This window comes from Portunus trituberculatus, chromosome 34, assembly GCF_017591435.1.
Source record: "Portunus trituberculatus isolate SZX2019 chromosome 34, ASM1759143v1, whole genome shotgun sequence".
Taxonomy (NCBI): Eukaryota; Metazoa; Arthropoda; class Malacostraca; order Decapoda; family Portunidae; genus Portunus; species Portunus trituberculatus.
The window spans coordinates 12,278,870-12,300,217 of record NC_059288.1 but is presented as its reverse complement, the minus strand read 5'-3'; the positions used below and the strand labels follow the sequence as shown (position 1 = coordinate 12,300,217).

Here is a 21,348-nt window from a genome sequence, read left to right as displayed (position 1 = left end):
GTAGTAGTAACAATGGTAGTAATGGTTGCAGTAGTAGTGGTAGTGACATTACTTCTTCGTGTTGCTCCTTAAGGACTTTTTGGAGAGATTACGTTGAGACGAGTAGGTAGTTGAGGTGGTAGGTGTGGCAGGAGATTGTGGGCGCGGCCGATCACCACTCAGATGAGTGAGGACCGAACGACCGTCCTCCCTTCCACTACCTCCAGACCACGCGCCCGCCACCTGAGTACCGGTAACCACGCCCTCAGCAACGTGTCCAGTCCGTCCCGACTGGCACCCATTTCACCACCGACTGCACCCTCTTCCCTCAATGGTGGTTGCCTCCGTCCAGTAGAAGTGTCGAAAGTTCTCTCCCTTATGATGAGCTTGGTGTGGCGGAAAAAAGCTATTTTTTCCCTCAGCTCTAGCTTGCTTGAACAAGGGCAACTGTGCTTTTTTTTTGGCTAGAGATGCTGAAGACAAATCTTCATTTAAGAATATATTGGTGCCTTTGAGATGGCTTCCTCTCCTGATAGCAGCATCACGGTCACTATAGCGAGTGAAACGCACCACTACAGTACGTGGCTTTGCGTCCTGGCGAGGTCCAACCCTATGAGCTCGTTCCAGGATAACACCAGGCAGCTGCAGCTTCTTTTCCAGGAGAGATGCTACGGCCGCTGATGTTTGCTCCCAGGTTTCATCTCCTTGTTCTTCCAGACCACTAATCCTCAGATTCTTCCGTCTGCTGTAATCTTCTTGATAGATTACTTTTTCTTCTAGATCTTTAACTTTGTGGGTTAGGTTTTCAATTTCAGTTTTATCTTCCTTCCTCTCTCTGTCGTGATCACTTGCGGCGGCTTTTAGCTCATCAACTTCATGCTGGGTGAACTCTAAGCTCGTGGTGAGGTCGGATACTTTGGTTTCCAGCTTATTTATTTGGTCATTCATTTGCGTAACAACCATATCCAGAGCTGTCTTGTATGCCCGCTCCTGCGACTCCAGTAACATCTTGAAGGCAGGTAAATCCATGCTTGTAATACCGTAATATCAGTGGTGTCGTATGAGTTAGTGACGTCACAAGGGTCCTTCTGCGCATGCGCGAGAATGACCCAGCCGGCCAGGGATTGTTTAGATCCAAGCGCTTGATTTTTCCTGGCTGAATATAGCAAAGTCAAGAATCACTGCGTTACTTGGGTTACCCTGGCTAATCAACAGTACACTTATGTAACTTGCAGTACTGGTCCTGGTCTTGTAGAAGCACTGGAACTCTTCTAAATCTTAAGATATGTGGGCAGCTCCAACCAAGTGTGAATGTAAACAAGGTGGCGCTGTGTGTGTGTGTGTGTGTAATGGTTTCCTTGAACGTGTATTGATATCTTAACAAAATATTGGACAATGATTATTCCACCTACTTGGATGTTAGGATTATTTAATTGTTGTTTGTTTTTCTTTCTAATTTTATGTTTCTTTTGTATTTTGTGGTCAATAAACTTACTGTGTGTGTGTGTGTGTGTGTGTGTGTGTGTGTGTGTGTGTGTGTGTGTGTGTTTGTGTGTGTGTTTTCTCTCCCAAAGATCTCATTCTTGGCATTAAAAAGGATATCATTGGCCGGACCCAAACCGCCACCTTCACATTCTCTTCTTCAGCCATTGTAGTGGTGCCTTCCTTCCTTCCTTCCTACCTTCCTTCCCTAGCAATGCTCCTCACTCAGGCAGCCTCAGCTCTCCTCACGCCTGCAACACACACAGCAATCAAATTCACTCATGCATTTGTAGAATAAAATGGGTAGGTGAACATGGAATGACACTAAGAAAGGTGTGGGTTAATTTCACACGCCGTGACTGTTGACCAGTGATATCTGTTTTCTAAAATCCCTGAAGTTGACATGACACTGCAGCCAAAAATAAGAACAAGAAGGCTGCTTCATCAAGTAGAGAGTTTCATTACCACAGGTTAGACGCCCTTTAAAGGAATCTGCTGCTTTTATCCCTTAATGGATCAGATAAGGGGTTTTAGAGCTCCCAGTTAGTACAGGAACCCATTTTGTATACGTAGCAGTGCATGTAGTACAAGATAGGAGGTTTAATACCTACTAAAGTCCGCGAACGTGTTTTCACTCTAAAATGCAAGAGATGGGAGGTGTTACAGCTATCTCTTAAGCACACGGATAGGAAGTTTCTTTCTCATACAGCTTGGTTATTGTATAATAATATGGAAAAAAAAGTCTCCGGTAGCGTGACTGTTAAGTCACGCGCATTCCACTAAAATACTCCCCCACCACAGACCACCCGGAATAAAAAGGTGTCATAGGAGAGTTAGGAGATAAGGGAGATAAAGAAGAGAAGGGGAGTAAGTAAAAGCAAAGACAAGAACAGGATGAGTAAGAGAAGGAAGGAGTCAGATGAGTGGGTGACTGGATGCGCGGGAAGGAAACAGTTGAGTGAGTGGGAGTGAGTGAGTCGAGTGAGAAGAGCAAAGAGTGAGTGAGTGAGGGAGTACATGATAACAGCCAGAAGGGATCATGGAGAGGAAACGAGTGCCAGGGACCTCTCACGTCCTGCACTGGCAAACATACTCACCACTGTCACAAATTAAAGTAGAAAAAAAAAAAAAAAAAATTGACTCGCACAATGAAGCAAAAGGAAAGGCTGAATATTGACAAAGGGGCCACAGTGGTACTACAGTGGAACCATGCGTGCTTTGGGGTCAGAGGGGTCTCCAAGGGCACGGTTCGAATCCTGTCCACGGTCCGAGTGTAGGTTGGGCTTCCTCACTCAGGGCAACGGCCCACCTTTAGCGGGTGGGCTTTAAGATAGGAGGTACCCCAAAAGTATCCCTTGCCCATAAATTCCCGTGAAAAGCCCACATGGTATAAATAAAGGAAAATAAAAAAGCATCATTTGCAAAATTTATGTATATTTATTCTAAAATTATATCGGTTAAGGATATGTAAATATGATGAATTATACTGAAGATAATGATAGTTCAGTAAAGTTGGAATCCCTGATATATATCATTCCAACTTAAATGAACTATCATTGTCTTCAGTATAGTTCATCGTATTTATGCGTAACTGATATAATATCAAAACAAATACACATAAATTTTGCTAATGATGTTTTATTATGGATAACATAGGGATTAGATAAAGAAATATAATTCACGACTTCGCCATCTATATAAATGCAGAGCCGTACATATTTGACAGATAAAGATTGAGGTGCAAGTTACGCTTTCACTAAACAGAGAAGCAGGGTTGCTTGACGCCTCACTCAAGAGCTCGTGCTCAAGAACTTTCAAGAACTGGTCAAAGTTTTTTGTTTTTTTGGCTGGATGTCCTTACAATGAGTAGCCTATGCCATGGTCAGTAACCCACCTCAGTTGTACATACAAATACACCTCGATGTGGTTAGGCGGGGATAATAAAGCGTTGGTGATACAAATATATATATATATATATATATATATATATATATATATATATATATATATATATATATATATATATATATATATATATATATATATATATATATATATATATATATATATATATATATATATATATATATATATATAACGGTGTCACATAATGATGTACGTCGTACTTGTAATTGATTCTTTAATTATTATTATATTTGTATGTATACATGTATGTATAAGCGTTAATGATGCACCCAAGGATTCTACATGGGTGGGTAGACATGATCACACTAACCTACGTCACAGTGTGTTGGAACTTTTCACAACCTATTTCGATTGCCATCCATATATTCGGTTGCATCTACTTTATATCATATAAGTGATCTGTACGTTTACCTTTTATGTAATACATCTTAACATGCATACTTCTGAGTCATAAGTAACTTTCCTTTACCTAATTCATGTAATTAGATGACTATATCCGTCGCTATATTCATGTATAGTGATAAATTCCGGTGTCAGCACTTTTCGAGGCACGCAGGCCTCCGAGGGCTGGCCTGAATAGAGTCTTGTGAGGATGCTAGGCGTGATCACGCCAGGGACATAGGTCTGTCCTGCATCTGTCACGTTCTTCTGTAAAGGGTTTTTGGTATCTGCGTATTTATTATAGCGTGAAGTGTTGCTCTTAATGAACAATACTCATCAGTATGGCCCTCGAGCGGTAAAAGACAATCACTGTCTTTTGATACCCAGGAATTTAAGAAAACCCATTAGTACATTTAGTACTTATATTTATAGTTTATTATACACTTTCACGTAAGTACTGAGCCGAAGAGTACTGAATCTCAGCACCGTGATTATCTATTTGTCACTGCCCTTGTCATCACAATTAAGTCACTTAAACACTGTCACGTGCACTTATTACCTACCTTAAACAAGACTCAGATAATTGTCTTAGTGCGAATGTTCGTGTCAGAGTTCACACACACATGTTCCGTTGCGCACACCGCGCTGGTCACCCGCTGGTCAGATCGGAGTACTCATCTTGACTGCCCGGTGGCATTCCTATTAAGGTCCTCGTGATCACGTGATAGGGTGTGGATAGGGTGTGACATCGTAGGTGATAGGTTTCACAGGAACATATCACATGTGAATTATTCTATCAAGCTATTGCCTATTCGACCAGTTTAACATTTACAGATATTTATGATTATTATATTATTGCTTGTATTAGCCTTTTCCTAACTAATTATTTTCCAAGAAACTAGGAGTGAAAATCATAATTAGACACTTTTCCAGCGGGCATCAGAATAGGAAATTTCTATCTAAGCTTCTAGAAGGTTCTGGGCTACAGTTATGATGGTTCTCTACACCATGTGCTAACACTTCTCGCCCCAAACCTCTGTATCTAATTGTAAATACATATGTATAAGTTATATTCACCTGAAGAATCACAGAAACACTCCCAAGTGACTTTACTTACAATAAGACGGTAAGAACTAATTAATAACCTTCCGGGGTGATTCATAATTCACTCCGTCCGGAACACTGGTGGTAGCTTACTGAGATATGAATACTCAACTCAATTGTTAAGTGTAGTATAAACAACAGTGGTCAAAATGAAGTGAAGAACGGACACATTAAACGGGAAAATAATGGTATGAAACGGCGGGGCACCAGCAAGGTACTGAGACGGAGCTGAGCGGCCAGTGACTGTTTATATGACTTTCCTGACCTGCGAGACAAAAGGAATACTCTCCTTCCAAAACACTCTGGCTTGTTTCACCCATCCTGCCACTCCCAAGCAGTGATGTTAATTGTACGACAATTATCGTATTTGTACGATAATATGGCTGTTTGTACGATGTACGATACATAGGTAAGAATCGTACACCAATATACGATAATTGAGTGGCAAAGTGTTTTTTATTTTTATATTTGTAATAAGGTACTGTAATAATTGTGTAAAGAAAAAAATATCGATGTCAACATTTCAGAGAGAGAGAGAGGGCTGGGGACTGGGGAGGGAAGGAAAAGGAGAGAGACGCTGTCAGTCACAGTCAGTGTCAAGTGACAAAATGATCTTATTAGTGTGACTCTTAGTGTTAGTATGGTGAAGGGCGAGTTTTCCTTCTCTTATCATATGTTCTATTTGACGTATAACGGTATGAAAAACAAAACATTCTCATTATGTGGCACTAATGGGCAACAATAAATAAAGGAATAAATAATAAGGGTTTTCCAGTGTAGGTTGTGTTGCGGAGAGTGATGGACTGACGATTGACTGATACGTTGACCCCTTGGAGATACATGCACATTGACACTGTACGTAAGCTTTTATCAATATATAGTTTTATATATATATATATATATATATATATATATATATATATATATATATATATATATATATATATATATATATATATATATATATATATATATATATATATATATATATATACACACACACACACCTTTGTGTAACCTTTGTATGTGTAGTATGTCATTTGCATATGAAAATGAATGAAAATTAATGAAATGTTCAATACAGTGTATAATGCAGTTCTGATGTGTGTATATTATTTTTCCGTTGGATGTACGATAATATTAGGCAAAATACGATAATTCTGGTGGTTCGGTACGACAATGTGGGCTAGAAAAGTTAACATCACTGCTCCCAAGATCACTTCTCTTATCACAAAAGAGGAGACTTAGGAGACACAGGGTGAAATCTAATATAATTTAAAAGGGTCCCCTCTGTCTTATCAAATCATCAGAGATTCTTGGCAAAGACATCATCGGCGCAGTCGTTCTCGCGCAGACCATCACTTCACCCCATATAAAGGACCTCATCGTCTGTAGAGAAGTTTCTCATGAAGAAAGAAGGTCTTCCAAGTGGCGGACGACCAGCGTAACGAGTTGATTCACCCGACTAGTCTACACTTGTAGCGCAAACACTGTTAGAGTTTAGGAATTACCCCGCCGTTTTTGCAGTGAGACGACGCTGCGTGTGTAAAAATAAAACTAATTTATATTTACCTCTCAGACTCCATTTTCTTTTCAGCCCAGTAGAAGCACATCTTCCCATTTTCTTTTGAGTGCTGTAGGAGTAATTCAGACAAATCTGTTACTGCCTTCTAAACTTAAACATTGATAATTTTTCATATAACTAACAATACTAAAAACATTTCTTTCAGGTAAATAACGCCTTTGACCGTTGGAAATATACTGAAGTGTGTAATTACTACCTAATTAAGAGGGAATTGCTAACACTACTTTATATATATCCCTGGAATCATGCCAAGTCTGTTTTTCAATTTGCCAAACACTCTTTCATAAATAGAAAATGTCAAAATCTTTCAAACTCCAACTCCCCTCGTGACTTCTGGTATCTGGCCAAAAACATCAACAACTTTACTTCTTCATCTTTCCCTCCTTTATTTTATCCTGATGGCACCACTGCCACCTCATCTGTCTCCAAAGCTGATCTCTTTTCTCAAACCTAAAAACTCCACCTTGGATGATTCTGGGCCAATGAGGCACGAGTGATAGTTTCTCCTTGTATTAAGTTATGGCATCTCAGTGAGGCTTTCTTTTCACTCTTTTTGTTGCCCTTCGCTAGTGCCCTTTTGTCATATAGAAAACATCATTCAAGCTCTTACCACTGTCTCTTATTCTCCCTCCTCCTGAGAGTCATACCACTAATTTTGGCGCAGGTGGGCGGTGTGGTGATGCCAGTTCGGGTGGTGGGTGGTGGCGTGGCAAGGGGCACTGTCTCCGTCGGGATGGTTGGCGTTGATGAGGTAGAGGCACGAGCTGCACTGCTCACACCCACTCTGGAGCAAGGCTTCCCGTCCTCCTCCACCCCAACTAGTGCCACTGTTACCTGGAGATTGGTGAGTACTGTTTGATAGATTGATAGATGAATGGATAAGCAGATAAAAAGATAGACAAATAAACCCGCCTGCTGATCATGTCAGAGTCCTGCACCTGCCCACCAGATCCACCGGTCCAAGCACATCGAGGGGATCTATGTGCTGGGGTGTGAACGAGGCAGTGGCTTCATCCATCCTCGGATACAACAACAGCTCCAGACCCACGACATTTCCCTCCTGCACCATCCACACTCCCACCACAGCCACAACCACGAGCCCGGCCCCACCACCCACACCCTGGAGCAAAGGGAGTCGTCCACTTCAGAGCATGCGGAGTGGCCTGACAGTGGAGGAGGGCCCCACACCTCACTGGCAGAGGAGAACGTTGAGCACATCCTCTTAGGTGAGGAGTGGCTGCAGGGGAAGCAAGTGTACCAGGATTGCTCACTTAACACTCCTATGCTCTCTGCAACGTCCATCATTTCTTTTCATAATACAGGAATCCCAATCAAGTTTCTTTTCTCTCTTTACTTTAGATATTCAATAGGAACTACTATTATGCAAATCCTTGCTAATGTTACACTGCTGACACTTGACCTCTGTTTCATTTGTGCAGAAAATGAGTCTGGGAGAAGCACTACATCCTCCAACACCACTGTAGGGGAGGAGGGAGGTGATGACTTCCCACTGCCACCCACCTGTTCCAACCTGAGAGTGATGGGCCACACCCTTGTCCTGGCCAGGTCCTCCTTCCAGGTGGTGGGGCTCCATCCCTTCACTTCCTACTGGTTCCTGCTCCTGCCTCACTACAAGGGTGTGCTGGGTGTGCCTTCCAACATGCAGTCTTTACAACACCACAGGATGGTGAGCTTTTGGGCACATGGCCTCACCTGTGTTAGGGCTGGCACCTCAGTAGAGGATGCTTTTTTTCTTTTTGGGTTTTGTTTTTGTTCCCTTGGCCAGCATCCCACATATATATAAAAGTTTTCAAGTGAACAAAGGTATGGTGTTAAGAGAAAGAAAATACTTGCCTTGTCTGTTAACTGAAATATATTCAAGGTTGCTTGCTTGTTTGATTAGAGTACTTAATGGTTGTAAATTAATAGCTCCTCTAATCAAGGAAATTCTTTAGAGACATTATCATTAGAATTTCTTCAGTATAATGAGAGATGCATCACTTAGCTCTGTTCCTGGTGTTGGCAGTGCCTGCAGGGTGGCCAGTGCTCTCAAGGTGGTGGGCCGCCAGAGTGGGGCAGGACACATATGCCCTCACCCTTCACTGGCGACCACTGCCCCCACACCTTGCCCACGGCATCATCAACAGGTATCAGGTGAGTGCTGGAATGTTCACCTCCACACACTTGTATAATTCACACACACACACACACACACACACACACACACACACACACACACACACACACACACACACGGTTTTGATAAAGTACCACATCAGAGATTACTATGGAAAATTAAAAACATAGCTGGCTTACAGGGAAAATTACATTAAGCCCCCGCACTTGGCAAATTAATTAGTCTGGCGAAACTACCTCCAAATGCGAATTTCGCCAAGCACGAGTTCTTTATACCATATAAATTACCTAAAAAAAATGCCTCAATCAGTCTTTGGTCATTGCCAAAATCCTCTTTTGACCCCTAAAATACCTTTTTCGAGCTGAAATAAAATCTTTTGCCTTCACATAATAGAACACATGTACAAAACAGACCAATAAACAATAAATAAAGCTAATAAGACATGATATAAAAGTTATAACTCCCGTTTTTCCACCCGTTTCTCTCGCTCACTTTCATCCTTGCCGCCACCACCATTGTCCTTACCCCACCGGTACCACCTGTTTCGCTGGTAGAGGCCTTGTTGGAGGTAAATTGCCAGAATTAGTTCCCATGCTAGCAGAACAGAGGACAGGACAAACAAAATGGCTGAAGGGCTCTCACTTTGCGTTCTGATAAGTTTAGAGAGGTCTGACGTCACCGGAGAGCCGCGTGGTTCGCCGTGCGGCCGCCAGGGACCGCCAAGTTTTAATTCAAATCGCCAAGCGTGCACTCGGTGGTCTGTGGCCACCCTACCGCCAAAAGTGAATTTCACTAAGCTGAGATTCGCCAAGTGTGGGGTTTTCTGTATATATTGGACTGAATAACAAACTTCTTAAAAGACAGAAAAATGAGAACAGTGATAAAGGGTGAAGAATCAAAATGGTGTAGAGTTATTAGTGGAGTTCCACAGGAAACAGTTCTGGCCCCAGTAATGTTCATTCATAGTTTTTTTTTTCTTTTACGTAGGGAAGAGGGCCAGCCAAGGGCAAAAAAAAAGGAAGTTAAAAAGGCCCACTTGAGTGCTGGCTCTCTAAAAGTGCAAAAGTGCCAAAACCGTCAGCCAGAATTAGGGGAGCAAATGCCTCGATACCTCCCTCTTGAAAGAAGTTTTGGGGGGGAAATTTTAAGGAAAAGGGGGTTGGCCCCCGGGGGGGGAAAATTTAAAAAAAGGGGTTTGGGGGCCACCCCGGGGGGGTTTTAAGGAAAGTTCCCAAAAAAAAAAAAAAAAATTTTGGGGGAAAAAAAAAAAAAGGGGGGAAGAAAAAAAGAAAATTTTTTCCAAAGGGAAACGGGGAAGGAATTTGGGTTTAAAGGGGGGAAAAGAAGGGGAAAAAAGGGGGAAAAAAGGGCCCCTTTTTTAAAAGGCTTTTGGGTAGAAATTTAGGGAAGAATGGAAAACCCCCAAAAAAAAGGGGAAAATTAGGGGGAAAAAAAAAAGGAATGGGGGTTTTAAAGGGTTTTTTTAAAAGGGGAAAAAATTTTTAAGGAAAAAAAAAAAGGGGGGTTTTTTTTGGGGAAATCGAAAAAGGAAAATGAAAAAAAAGGAAAAAAAAAACCCCCCCAAAAAAAAACAAAAAAAAAAACCAAAAAAACCCCCACCCAACCAAAAATTTAAAAAAAAGGGGAAAACTTTTGGGGGGGGAAAGGTTTAAGGGGGGGGGGGCCGGGCCCTTAAAAATTTAAAAGGGGGTTTTCCGGGGAAGTGGGGGTTTTGGGGGCCAAAAAACCCGGGTTTTTTGGGGGTTTGGGGTTTTAAAAAGGGTTTGCCCAAGGTTTTTGGGGGAAAAATTTTTTCCCTTTAAAAAAATTTTTTCCCCAAAAATTTAAAAGAACAAGGAAGGGGGGTCCCCTTTTCCCCGGGGACCCAAAAAAGGGAAAGGGGAAAAAAGAAAATAGGGGGAAAATTTAATTGGAAAAAATTTGGGGGCCGGGAAAAAAAAAAAATTTTTTGGAAGAAAAAAAAAACAAAGGGGGAAAAAATTTTAAAAAAAGAAAAAGGGGGGGCCCCCCAAAAAGGAAAAAGGGAAAAAGGGTAAAAAAAGGTTTGGGGGAGGTTGGTAAAAAAAGGGCAAAAACCCCTTAAAAAAACCCCAAAATTAGAAACCCCGGGGAAAAAAAGGAGGACCAAAAACCGGGGGGAAAAAGGGGGGGTTTTAAAAAAAAAGGGGGAAAAAAAAAAAAAAAGGCCCCAAAAAAAAAAAAAAAAAAACCCCTTTTAAAAAAAAAAAAAAATTTTAAAAAAAAAAAAACCTTTAAAAAAGGGAAAAAAAAAAAAAATTTAAAAAAAAAAAAAAAAAAAAAAAAAAAAAACGGGAAAGGGGGAAAAAAAAGGGGGGGGAAAAGGGGGGGAAAAGGAAAGGAAAAGGGGAAGGGAAAAAAATTTTGTGGGGAAAAATTTAAAAAAACGGGGGGGAAAAAAGGGAAATAAGGGGAAAAAAAAAAAAGGGGAAAAGGGAAAAGGGGAAAATTTAAAAAAAAAAAAAAAAAAAAAAAAATTTTTCCCGGGGGGGAAAAAAAAAGGGAAAAAGAAAAAGAGGAAGGGGGAGGAAGGGAAAAAAAAAGGGAAAAAAAAAAGGGTTTTTTTGGGGGGAAAAGGGAAAACAAGGTTTCTCCTTCCTTTGCTCTTTGTTTTTCTGTCCTTCTTTATTTTTGTATTTTTCTTCCATTTTCTCTTTATTTATCTTCCTTCCTTATTTCACTACTTCCAATTTTCCTTCCTCCCCTCCTCATTGCTTTTCTTTTCCTTCTTCCTTAATTACTTCCTTCCTTCGTTCTTCCTTCCTTCTCTCTTTCTTCCCTTTCTTTCTAAGACAGTACATTAATTTCTTCATTGTTTTCATCTTTCCTTACTTCGTTTTCTGTACATTTCTTCCTTCCTTCTTTACTTCCTTCCATTCTTCTCTCCTCCTTTGCCTTTTACAGCGGAAGCATCGACCTTTCCTCCTTTCCTCCTACATTGTCTCCATTTGTCTCCTCCTCTACTTCATTCGTCATCTTTATACACTCTTACGTTTCTCCTCCTTTTCTTCCATTAAAAACACTTCCCTCTCTCTCTCTCTCTCTCTCTCTCTCTCTCTCTCTCTCTCTCTCTCTCTCTCTCTCTCCACTCATCCTTCCATCCTTTCACTCTATCATTCAAGAAGTCTCTCCTCCTCCTCCTCCTCCTTCCTGTAAAGACTCAAACATCATGTATTTTGTTCTCAGTTTCCTTCATTTGTTACTTCCGCCCTCCATCCATCCTTCCTTCCTTCCTTCCTTCCTTCCTTCCTTCTTCCTCCTCTCCTTCAGTTTTCCCTCCAGTTACAGGAACTAACACAAAAGTAGTCTGCCTTGCTTTCCTTTTTTTTTTTTTCATCCCTTTTTCATCTCTCTCTCTCTCTCTCTCTCTCTCTCTCTCTCTCTCTCTCTCTCTCTCTCTCTCTCTCTCTCTCTCTCTCTCTCTCTCTCTCTCTCTCTTCATTTTCTCTCTCTCATTTCTATCTTCGTTTTCTTCTCTTCTCCTCCTCCTCCTCCTCCTCCTCCTCCTCTCCTCCTCCTCCTCCTCCATCTTTTTCTTCTTTACTCCATCCCTTCTCTGTTAGTTTCCTTCATATTCTTGCTTGATTTTAGTTCTTTCTTCTTTCTCAATCCAATTTTCTCATTTCTCTCTGTTTTCTCTCTCTCTCCTACTTTTTGCTGTCATTTTCCTTGTTTCCTCTTATTTTCCTATCTCTTTTCCTTCTTTACGTGATTTTAGCAATCTTCATTGCATCTTCTCCAACCTATTATCTTTATTTCCTTCTCCTCGTTCTCCTCGTCCTCCTCCTCCTCCTCTTTAAACTTTTTCTCCATGTCCTCTTCCTCATTTACCTCCTCTTCTCTTCTCTCTCTTCTCTTCTCTCTCTCTCTCTCTCTCTCTCTCTCTCTCTCTCTCTCTCTCTCTCTCTCTCTCTCTCTCTCTCTCTCTGCCAGCTGATTAGCACCGCTGAAGGAAAAAAAGGGCCAAGCTCGGTAAAGGCGAGTTGGGGTTCCTCGAATTTTTCCACTGACATACATGATTTGAATTTAGTTGAGGAAGCAATTAATGGGACAGAAATATTCTGCACTCAAAGTGACCTCAGGGCTCAGGCTGCAGGGCGACTGCGGCATGGTGGATGGCATCAAGCTGTCCTACAGCAGGACCTCCTGCTGGTGCTGGAAGAGGCGGCGGCTTCTGGCTGCCTTTACCTTCCACGGCAAGGAGACGGGGCTACACGCCGCCGCCCAGGTGGCGACCATCAAGCTGGACCGTCTGATGAAGAAGGACGGGGAGACTCCAGTTACCGTGACTTGCTTTGCGGGTGGCACCCGTGTCTTTGAGAAGGAAATGCCCCTGGCTGACCTTCTGCGGGCTCTCAAGTGCACCGCCAGAGGGAACCAGGCGGCCCTCTACTTCTGCCTCGTAGGTGAGAAAAAGGGAAGCAGTCAGGCCTACACAGCGCTGTTCTGCAATGGCAAGCGGGTTGGGGATGGCGACATTGCCGGCCGCTCGGGAGGGTGCTCCGGCAGGCCGCCTCCATCCCGAGGCTGACTTCCAGGACGCCCTGGACCAGGTCAGCACGGATCCTGAGGATGACTTCCAGGACGCCTTGGACCAGGTCAGCCAGGATCCTGAGGATGACTTCCAGGACGCCCTGGACCAGGACAGCACGGATTCTGAGGCTGACCTGGACGTGGAGAGTCTGGGTTATGAGGGTGACCTGGAAAGCGCCAGCCTAGATTCTGAGACAGACCCAGAAGAAATCAGTCTGGACTATGATGCTGACCTGGAAAGCGACAGCCAGGACTCTGATAACGCTCAATCTATATTCTGAGGATAACCTGTAAGAGGTCTGTCTAGATTAATGAGGATTTTGAGGCTGACGCACCCTCACATAGGCAAGACCAGGCAGTAGGGGCAGGGTACGAGGGTGAAGGCGAAGCCTTATGGCAGAGCAGCTGGACATCCTTCCAGCCTGGTTGGTGCAGTGGTTGGCCGTTCTAACTAACCTAACCTAACCAACCAATGAAACCAACCTAACCTAACAACGAAACCAGCCTAACCTAACAAGCGAAACCAACCTAACCCTAACAACGAAACCAGCCTAACCTAACCTAACAACAAAACCAACCTAACCTAACAACAACCAAACCAACCTAACCTAACAACGAAACCAACCTAACCTAACAGCGAAACCAACCTAACCTAACACCAACGAAACCAAGCTAACCTAACTGAAACCAAGCCTAACCTAACCAGCGAAACCAGCCTAACCTAACAACGAAACCAACCTAACCTAACAGCGAACAACCAGCCTGGCCTAACCAACGAAACCAACCTAACCTAACAACAGAAACCAACCTAACCTAACAACGAAACCAACCTAACAGCACGAAACCAACCTAACCTAACAGCGAAACCAACCTAACCTAACAACGAAACCAACCTAACCTAACCACGAAACCAAAACCTAACAACGAAACCAACCTAACCTAACAACGACCACCTAACCTAACAACGAAACCAACCTAACCTAACAACGAAACCAACCTAACCTAACAACAACGAAACCAACCTAACCTAACAACGAAACCAACCTAACCTAACAACGAAACCAACCTAACAACTAACTAACGACACCAACCTGACCTAACCTAACCTAACCGACAAGAACCGAGGCTTCCACTGCCCGCCGCTACCCACTGATCAGCACGCCACCACTGCCCACCAATTAACACTAAGGCCTCCTTCACACCACGCCTCTGCCACAAGTGACTTTACTTTCTATTTTCTTACTCTCTATTTACATTCTTTGTATTCTACTTTTACTTTCTCATGTTGTTCCTTTTCTTTCCTTAATTCTTCCTCCTTTTTTTTTTTTTTTACGTTAAGGCCTATAGCGCCAGTAGGCTCACTTGAAGAGTGTATATATAGGAAGCGCAGTTCAGCTTCCGCCCATTAGTGGCGCAAGCAATTTTATTTATAGTGGTACCCATATTAGGGCCCATATCACCACCCAAGCTCATCTTGGGTGTAACCACCTAGAACCTGGGTATCATGGTGACATGTAGGTAACTTTAAACCACTCGACAAATGGCAAAGTGTTTAATTAAGGCTGTACGTGGTGGTGGGATTCGAACCTACGCGTGGATGTCTGGCCGATCCCACGCTCACCACCTTATCCACTGCGCCACCGCCTCCTTATTACTCACCTATACCTATTACTACTACAACCATCACTCCCAGCACTAGCACCATTACCAATAGCAACAAGAATAGCAAAACCAAACAAACCTATACAACTACACCCAAAACACCTTCACCAACACAACCTGCAGGCGCCCCACAGACAGCAACGCCCTTTCCTTCCTTCCTGTACCTTGAACACGTTCTGTGAGAGGCGACACAGCTGCTTCTGTTTGGCCACGAGGTGCGTCAAGTCACCTCAATCCTTTACCCTTACTTCGTAGACCTATTCTACATGACGTGCTTCTAACCTTTTCCCTTTCAGTTTTCATCTCTCTCTCTCTCTCTCTCTCTCTCTCTCTCTCTCTCTCTCTCTCTCTCTCTCTCTCTCTCTCTCTCTCTCTCTCTCTCTCTCTCTCTCTCTATCCTTCTCTCTCTCTCTCAAAGGTATGAATGATTGAGAGTAGCCTACTGGTTAACACTTGTATTAGAGGGTTGGACAGAATAGAGATGGGAGGATGAAGAAAGAGGCATGCAATTAGCAAGATCAATAGAGCAGGTAGCATGAAAATAGCGATAAAAGATAGAAAGAGATGCAACATTTCGGCGGTGAGAAAGAGGCTGAAGACAGTCAGTCAAAGGAGGGAAGTTGATGAGAAAAAAAGCTTTTGATTCCACCCTATCTAACAAAGCTACATGAGTGGAACCCCAAAAACATGCAAAGAACAGATAAAGCCCTTGTACAGAGTTAGCAGTAGGAGGGACGAGAAAAAAACTAGCGGAGATCCCGCAGAACGCCTGACTTCATAGAAGCTGTTTTAACAAGAGATGAGCTGTGAAGTTTCCAGTTAGGATCATGAGTAAAGGACAGACCGAGGATATTCATTGTGGAAGAGGGAGACAGTTGAGTGTCATTGAAGAAGAGGGGATAGTTGTCTAGAACGTTGTGTCGAGTTGAGATGGAGGAATTGAGTTTTTGAGGCATTGAAAACTACTAAGTTTTCTCTGCCCCAATCAGAAATCTTAGAAAGATCAGAAGTCAGGTGTTCTGTGGTGTCTGTGCATGATCTGTTGACTTCCTGAAGGGTTGGTCATCTCTGAAAGGACATGGAAAAATGTAGGGTGGTATCATAAGTGTAGGAGTGGATAGGGCAAGAAGTTTGGTTAAGAAGGTCATTAATGAATAACAGAAAGAGAGTGGGTGATAGGACAGGGACAGGAGAAGAATAAAGTTGCAGAGAGAGAAGGATAGAAACCATAGGAGGGCAGTTTGGAAATCAATGCTTTGTGCCAGACTCTATCAAAAACTTTTGATATGTCTAACATAACAGCAAAAGTTTCACTGAAATCCCTAAAAGAGGATGACCAAGAGTCAGTAAGGAATGCCAGAAGATCACCAGTAGAGGGATCTTGATGGATGTGATACTGGCCATCGGATAGAAGATTGAAGATTGATTAAAAAACTATAGACAAGCAAGAGATTAAAGCTATTGGACGGTAGTTAGAGGGATTAGAACGGTCATCCTTTTTAGAAAAAGGCTGAATGTAGGCAAACTTCCAGCAAGAAGGAAAGGTAGATGTTGATATTGTTTTTGAGAACAATAGAAGGGACCCCGATCAGGTCCATAAGCCTTCCGAGGGTTTATACCAGCAAGGGGATGGAAAACATCATTACAAAGAACTTTAATCGTAGGTATGAAATACCCAGAGGGAAAAGGAGAGGGAGGAACAAGCCCAGAATCTTTCAAGGTGAAGTTGTTAGCATAGGTTTGAGAGAAGAGTTCAGCTTTAGAGACAGATGAGATGGCAGTGGTACCATCAGGATGAAATAAAGGAGGAAAAAATGAAGAAAAGTTGTCGGAGATGTTTTGGCCAGATGCCAGAAGTCACGAGGGGAGTTGAGAGTTTAAAAGTTTCTGACATTTTTTTTTTATTTATGAAAGACTATTTGGCAAGTTGAAGTACAGACTTGGCATGTTTCCAGGCAGAAATATTAAGTGCATGAGATTCAGGAGATGGAAGGCTCAAGTTTCTTTTGTGGGCAACCTCTCTATCAAGTATAGCACGAGAACAGGCTGTGTTAAACCAAGGTTTAGAAGGTTTAGTTTAAAAAAAAAGTGAGGAATGTACACCTCCATGTCAGACACTATCACCTCTGTTATGCATTCAGCACACAGAGATGGGTCTCTGACATGGAAACAGTAATCATTCCAGAGAAAATCAGCATACTTAGGTCCCCCTAACTGGGAGAGGCAAAACGTCAGAGGCATCTCCGTTTTGGGGAATCCTGAGGAGGAATTGGAGAAATAGGACAAGATACAGAAATGAGATTGTGATTGGAGGAGCCCAACGGAGAAGATAGGGTAACAGCATAAGCAGAAGGATTAGAGGTATTCGTCATCTTTATACACTCTTACGTTTCTCCTCCTTTTCTTCCATTAAAACACTTCTCTCTCTCTCTCTCTCTCTCTCTCTCTCTCTCTCTCTCTCTCTCTCTCTCTCTCTCTCTCTCTCTCTCTCTCTCTCTCTCTCTCTCTCTCTCTCTCTCTCTCTCTCTCTCTCTCTTTCCACTCATCCTTCCATCCTTTCACTCTATCATTCAAGAAGTCACTCTTCCTCCTCCTCCTCCTCCTCCTTCCATGTAAAGACTCAAACATCATGTATTTTGTTCTCAGTTTCCTTCATTTGTTACTTCCGCCCTCCGTCCATCCTTCCTTTCTTCCTTCCTTCCTTCCTTCCTTCCTTTCTCTCTCCTCTCCTTCAGTTTTCCTCCAGTTACAGGAACTAACACAAAAGCAGTCTGCCTTGCTTTCCTTTTTTTTTCTCTCTCTTTTTCATCTCTCTCTCTCTCTCTCTCTCTCTCTCTCTCTCTCTCTCTCTCTCTCTCTCTCTCTCTCTCTCTCTCTCTCTCTCTCTCTCTCTCTCTCTCTCTCTCTCTCTCTCTCTCTCTCTCTCTCTCTCTCTCTCTCTCTCTCTCTCTCTCTCTCTCTCTCTCTCTCTCTCTCTCTCTCTATCTCTCTCTCTCTCTCCTCTCCTCCTCCTCCTCCTCCTCCTCCTCCTCCTCCTCCTCCTCCTCCTCCATCTTTTTCTTCTTTACTCCATCCCTTCTCTGTTAGTTTCCTTCATATTCTTGCTTGATTTTAGTTCTTTCTTCTTTCTCAATCCAATTTTCTCATTTCCTCTCTGTTTTTCTCATTCTCCTACTTTTTGCTGTCATTTTCCTTGTTTCCTCTTATTTTCCTATCTCTTTTCCTTGTTTACGTGATTTTAGCAATCTTCATTGCATCTTCTCCAACCTATTATCTTTATTTCCTTCTCCTCGTTCTCCTCGTCCTCCTCCTCCTCCTCTTTAAACTTTTTCTCCATGTCCTCTTCCTCATTTACCTCTTCTCTCTCTCTCTCTCTCTCTCTCTCTCTCTCTCTCTCTCTCTCTCTCTCTCTCTCTCTCTCTCTCTCTCTCTCTCTCTCTCTCTCTCTCTCTCTCTCTCTCTCTCTCTCTCTCTCTCTCTCTCTCTCTCTCTCTCTCTCTCTCTGCTAGCTGATTAGCACCGCTGAAAAAAGGGCCAAGCTCGGTAAAGGCGAGTTGGGGTTCCTCGAATTTTTCCACTGACATACATGATTTGAATTTAGTTGAGGAAGCAATTAATGGGACAGAAATATTCTGCACTGAAAGTGACCTCAGGGCTCAGGCTGCAGGGCGACTGCGGCATGGTGGATGGCATCAAGCTGTCCTACAGCAGGAACTCCTGCTGGTGCTGGAAGAGGCGGCGGCTTCTGGCTGCCTTTACCTTCCACGGCAAGGAGACGGGGCTACACGCCGCCGCCCAGGTGGCGACCATCAAGCTGGACCGTCTGATGAAGAAGGACGGGAGACTCCAGTTACCGTGACTTGCTTTGCGGGTGGCACCCGTGTCTTTGAGAAGGAAATGCCCCTGGCTGACCTTCTGCGGGCTCTCAAGTGCACCGCCAGAGGGAACCAGGCGGCCCTCTACTTCTGCCTCGTAGGTGAGAAAAAGGGAAGCAGTCAGGCCTACACAGCGCTGTTCTGCAATGGCAAGCGGGTTGGGGATGGCGACATTGCCGGCCGCTCGGGAGGGTGCTCCGGGAGGCCCGCCTCCATCCCGAGGCTGACTTCCAGGACGCCCGGGACCAGGTCAGCACGGATCCTGAGGATGACTTCCAGGACGCCTTGGACCAGGTCAGCCAGGATCCTGAGGATGACTTCCAGGACGCCCTGGACCAGGACAGCACGGATTCTGAGGCTGACCTGGACGTGGAGAGTCTGGGTTATGAGGGTGACCTGGAAAGCGCCAGCCTAGATTCTGAGACAGACACCGAAGAAATCAGTCTGGACTATGATGCTGACCTGGAAAGCGACAGCCAGGACTCTGATAACGCTCAATCTATATTCTGAGGATAACCTGTAAGAGGTCTGTCTAGATTAATAGGATTTTGAGGCTGACGCACCCTCACATAGGCAAGACCAGGCAGTAGGGGCAGGGTACGAGGGTGAAGGCGAAGCCTTATGGCAGAGCAGCTGGACATCCTTCCAGCCTGGTTGGTGCAGTGGTTGGCCGTTCTACTAACCTAACCTAACCTAACCAATGAAACCAACCTAACCTAACAACGAAACCAACCTAACAGCGAAACTAACCTAACCTAACAACGAAACCAACCTAACAGCGAAACTAACCTAACCTAACAACGAAACCAACCTAACCTAACAACGAAACCAACCTAACCTAACAACGAAACCAACCTAACCTAACAACGAAACCAACCTAACCTAACAACGAAACCAACCTAACCTAACAAAAACCAACCTAACCTAACAACGAAACCAACCTAACCTAACAACGAAACCAACCTAACCTAACAACGAAACCAACCTAACCTAACAACGAAACCAACCTAACCTAACCAACGAAACCAACCTAACCTAACAACGAAACCAACCTAACCTAACAACGAAACCAACCTAACCTAACAACGAAACCAACCTAACCTAACAACGAAACCAACCTAACCTAACAACGAAACCAACCTAACCTAACAACGAAACCAACCTAACCTAACAACGAAACCAACCTAACCTAACAACGAAACCAAACCTAACAACGAAACCAACCTAACCAACCTAACCTAACAACGAAACCAACCTAACCTAACAACGAAACCAACCTAACCTAACAACGAAACCAACCTAACCTAACAACGAAACCAACCTAACCTAACAACGAAACCAACCTAACCTAACCAACGAAACCAACCTAACCTAACAACGAAACCAACCTAACGACACCAACCTGACCTAACCTAACCGACAAGAACCGAGGCTTCCACTGCCCGCCGCTACCCACTGATCAGCACGCCACCACTGCCCACCAATTAACACTAAGGCCTCCTTCACACCACGCCTCTGCCACAAGTGACTTTACTTTCTATTTTCTTACTCTCTATTTACATTCTTTGTATTCTACTTTTACTTTCTCATGTTGTTCCTTTTCTTTCCTTAATTCTTCCTCCTTTTTTTTTTTTTTTCGTTAAGGCCTATAGCGCCAGTAGGCTCACTTGAAGAGTGTATATATAGGAAGCGCAGTTCAGCTTCCGCCCATTGTGGCGCAAGCAATTTTATTTATAGTGGTACCCATATTAGGGCCCATATCACCACCCAAGCTCATCTTGGGTGTAACCACCTAGGTCCTAGAACCTGGGTATCATGGTGACATGTAGGTAACTTTAAACCACTCGACAAATGGCAAAGTGTTTAATTAAGGCTGTACGTGGTGGTGGGATTCGAACCTACGCGTGGATGTCTAGCCGATCCCACGCTCACCACCTTATCCACTGCGCCACCGCCTCCTTATTACTCACCTATACCTATTACTACTACAACCATCACTCCCAGCACTAGCACCATTACCAATAGCAACAAGAATAGCAAAACCAAACAAACCTATACAACTACACCCAAAACACCTTCACCAACACAACCTGCAGGCGCCCCACAGACAGCAACGCCCTTTCCTTCCTTCCTGTACCTTGAACATGTTCTGTGAGAGGCGACACAGCTGCTTCTGTTTGGCCACGAGGTGCGTCAAGTCACCTCAATCCTTTACCCTTACTTCGTAGACCTATTCTACATGACGTGCTTCTAACCTTTTCCCTTTCAGTTTTCATCTCTCTCTCTCTCTCTCTCTCTCTCTCTCTCTCTCTCTCTCTCTCTCTCTCTCTCTCTCTCTCTCTCTCTCTCTCTCTCTCTCTCTCTCTCTCTCTCTCTCTCTCTCTCTCTCTCTCTCTCTCTCTCTCTCTCTCTCTCTCTCTCTCTCTCTCTCTCTCTCTCTCTCTCTCTCTCTCTCTCTCTCTCTCTCTCTCTCTCTCTCTCTCTCTCTCTCTCTCTCTCTCTCTCTCTCTCTCTCTCTCTCTCTCTCTCTCTCTCTCTCTCTCTCTCCTTCTCTCTCTCTCCATGACCTTTTCCTCCCTATCCTGTACCTTTTCCTTCTTTCCTCCTTCATTTTCCCTCCTTCATTCCTTTTGTGTGGTTATGTT

At 43.6% G+C, this 21,348-nt stretch overlaps 2 protein-coding genes and 1 long non-coding RNA gene across 3 annotated transcripts in view; 1 reads left to right on the top strand and 2 right to left on the bottom strand.

Annotated features, from left to right (window-relative positions):
• The window catches only part of LOC123512657, a 357,957-nt gene that overhangs the window by 30,081 nt on the left and 306,528 nt on the right, over positions 1 to 21,348 (bottom strand). The gene's annotated exons all lie outside the window — the stretch shown is intronic.
• On the bottom strand, positions 1,548 to 7,206 carry LOC123512664. The gene is made up of 3 exons (XR_006677159.1): positions 7,068 to 7,206; positions 6,445 to 6,506; positions 1,548 to 1,712 (listed from the first exon to the last, which is right to left on the bottom strand). It is a non-coding gene; the product is annotated as an uncharacterized LOC123512664 (long non-coding RNA).
• Positions 7,043 to 8,842, top strand: LOC123512658. Its single transcript, XM_045269134.1, has 4 exons — positions 7,043 to 7,301; positions 7,386 to 7,683; positions 7,897 to 8,144; positions 8,484 to 8,842. The coding sequence occupies exons 1-4, from the start codon at positions 7,137 to 7,139 to the stop codon at positions 8,613 to 8,615; spliced, it is 843 nt and encodes a 280-aa protein (XP_045125069.1). The 5' UTR covers positions 7,043 to 7,136; the 3' UTR covers positions 8,616 to 8,842.

What these genes read in the sequence shown, in the direction of transcription:
- LOC123512658 (XM_045269134.1), top strand. Translation starts at nt 7,137, where the DNA reads ATGCCAGTTCGGGTGGTGGGTGGTGGCGTGGCAAGGGGCACTGTCTCC. An exon ending in CCACTGTTACCTGGAGATTG is followed by an intron (nt 7,302 to 7,385) that starts GTGAGTACTGTT and finishes TGATCATGTCAG; the next exon opens with AGTCCTGCACCTGCCCACCA. An exon ending in CGTTGAGCACATCCTCTTAG is followed by an intron (nt 7,684 to 7,896) that starts GTGAGGAGTGGC and finishes TCATTTGTGCAG; the next exon opens with AAAATGAGTCTGGGAGAAGC.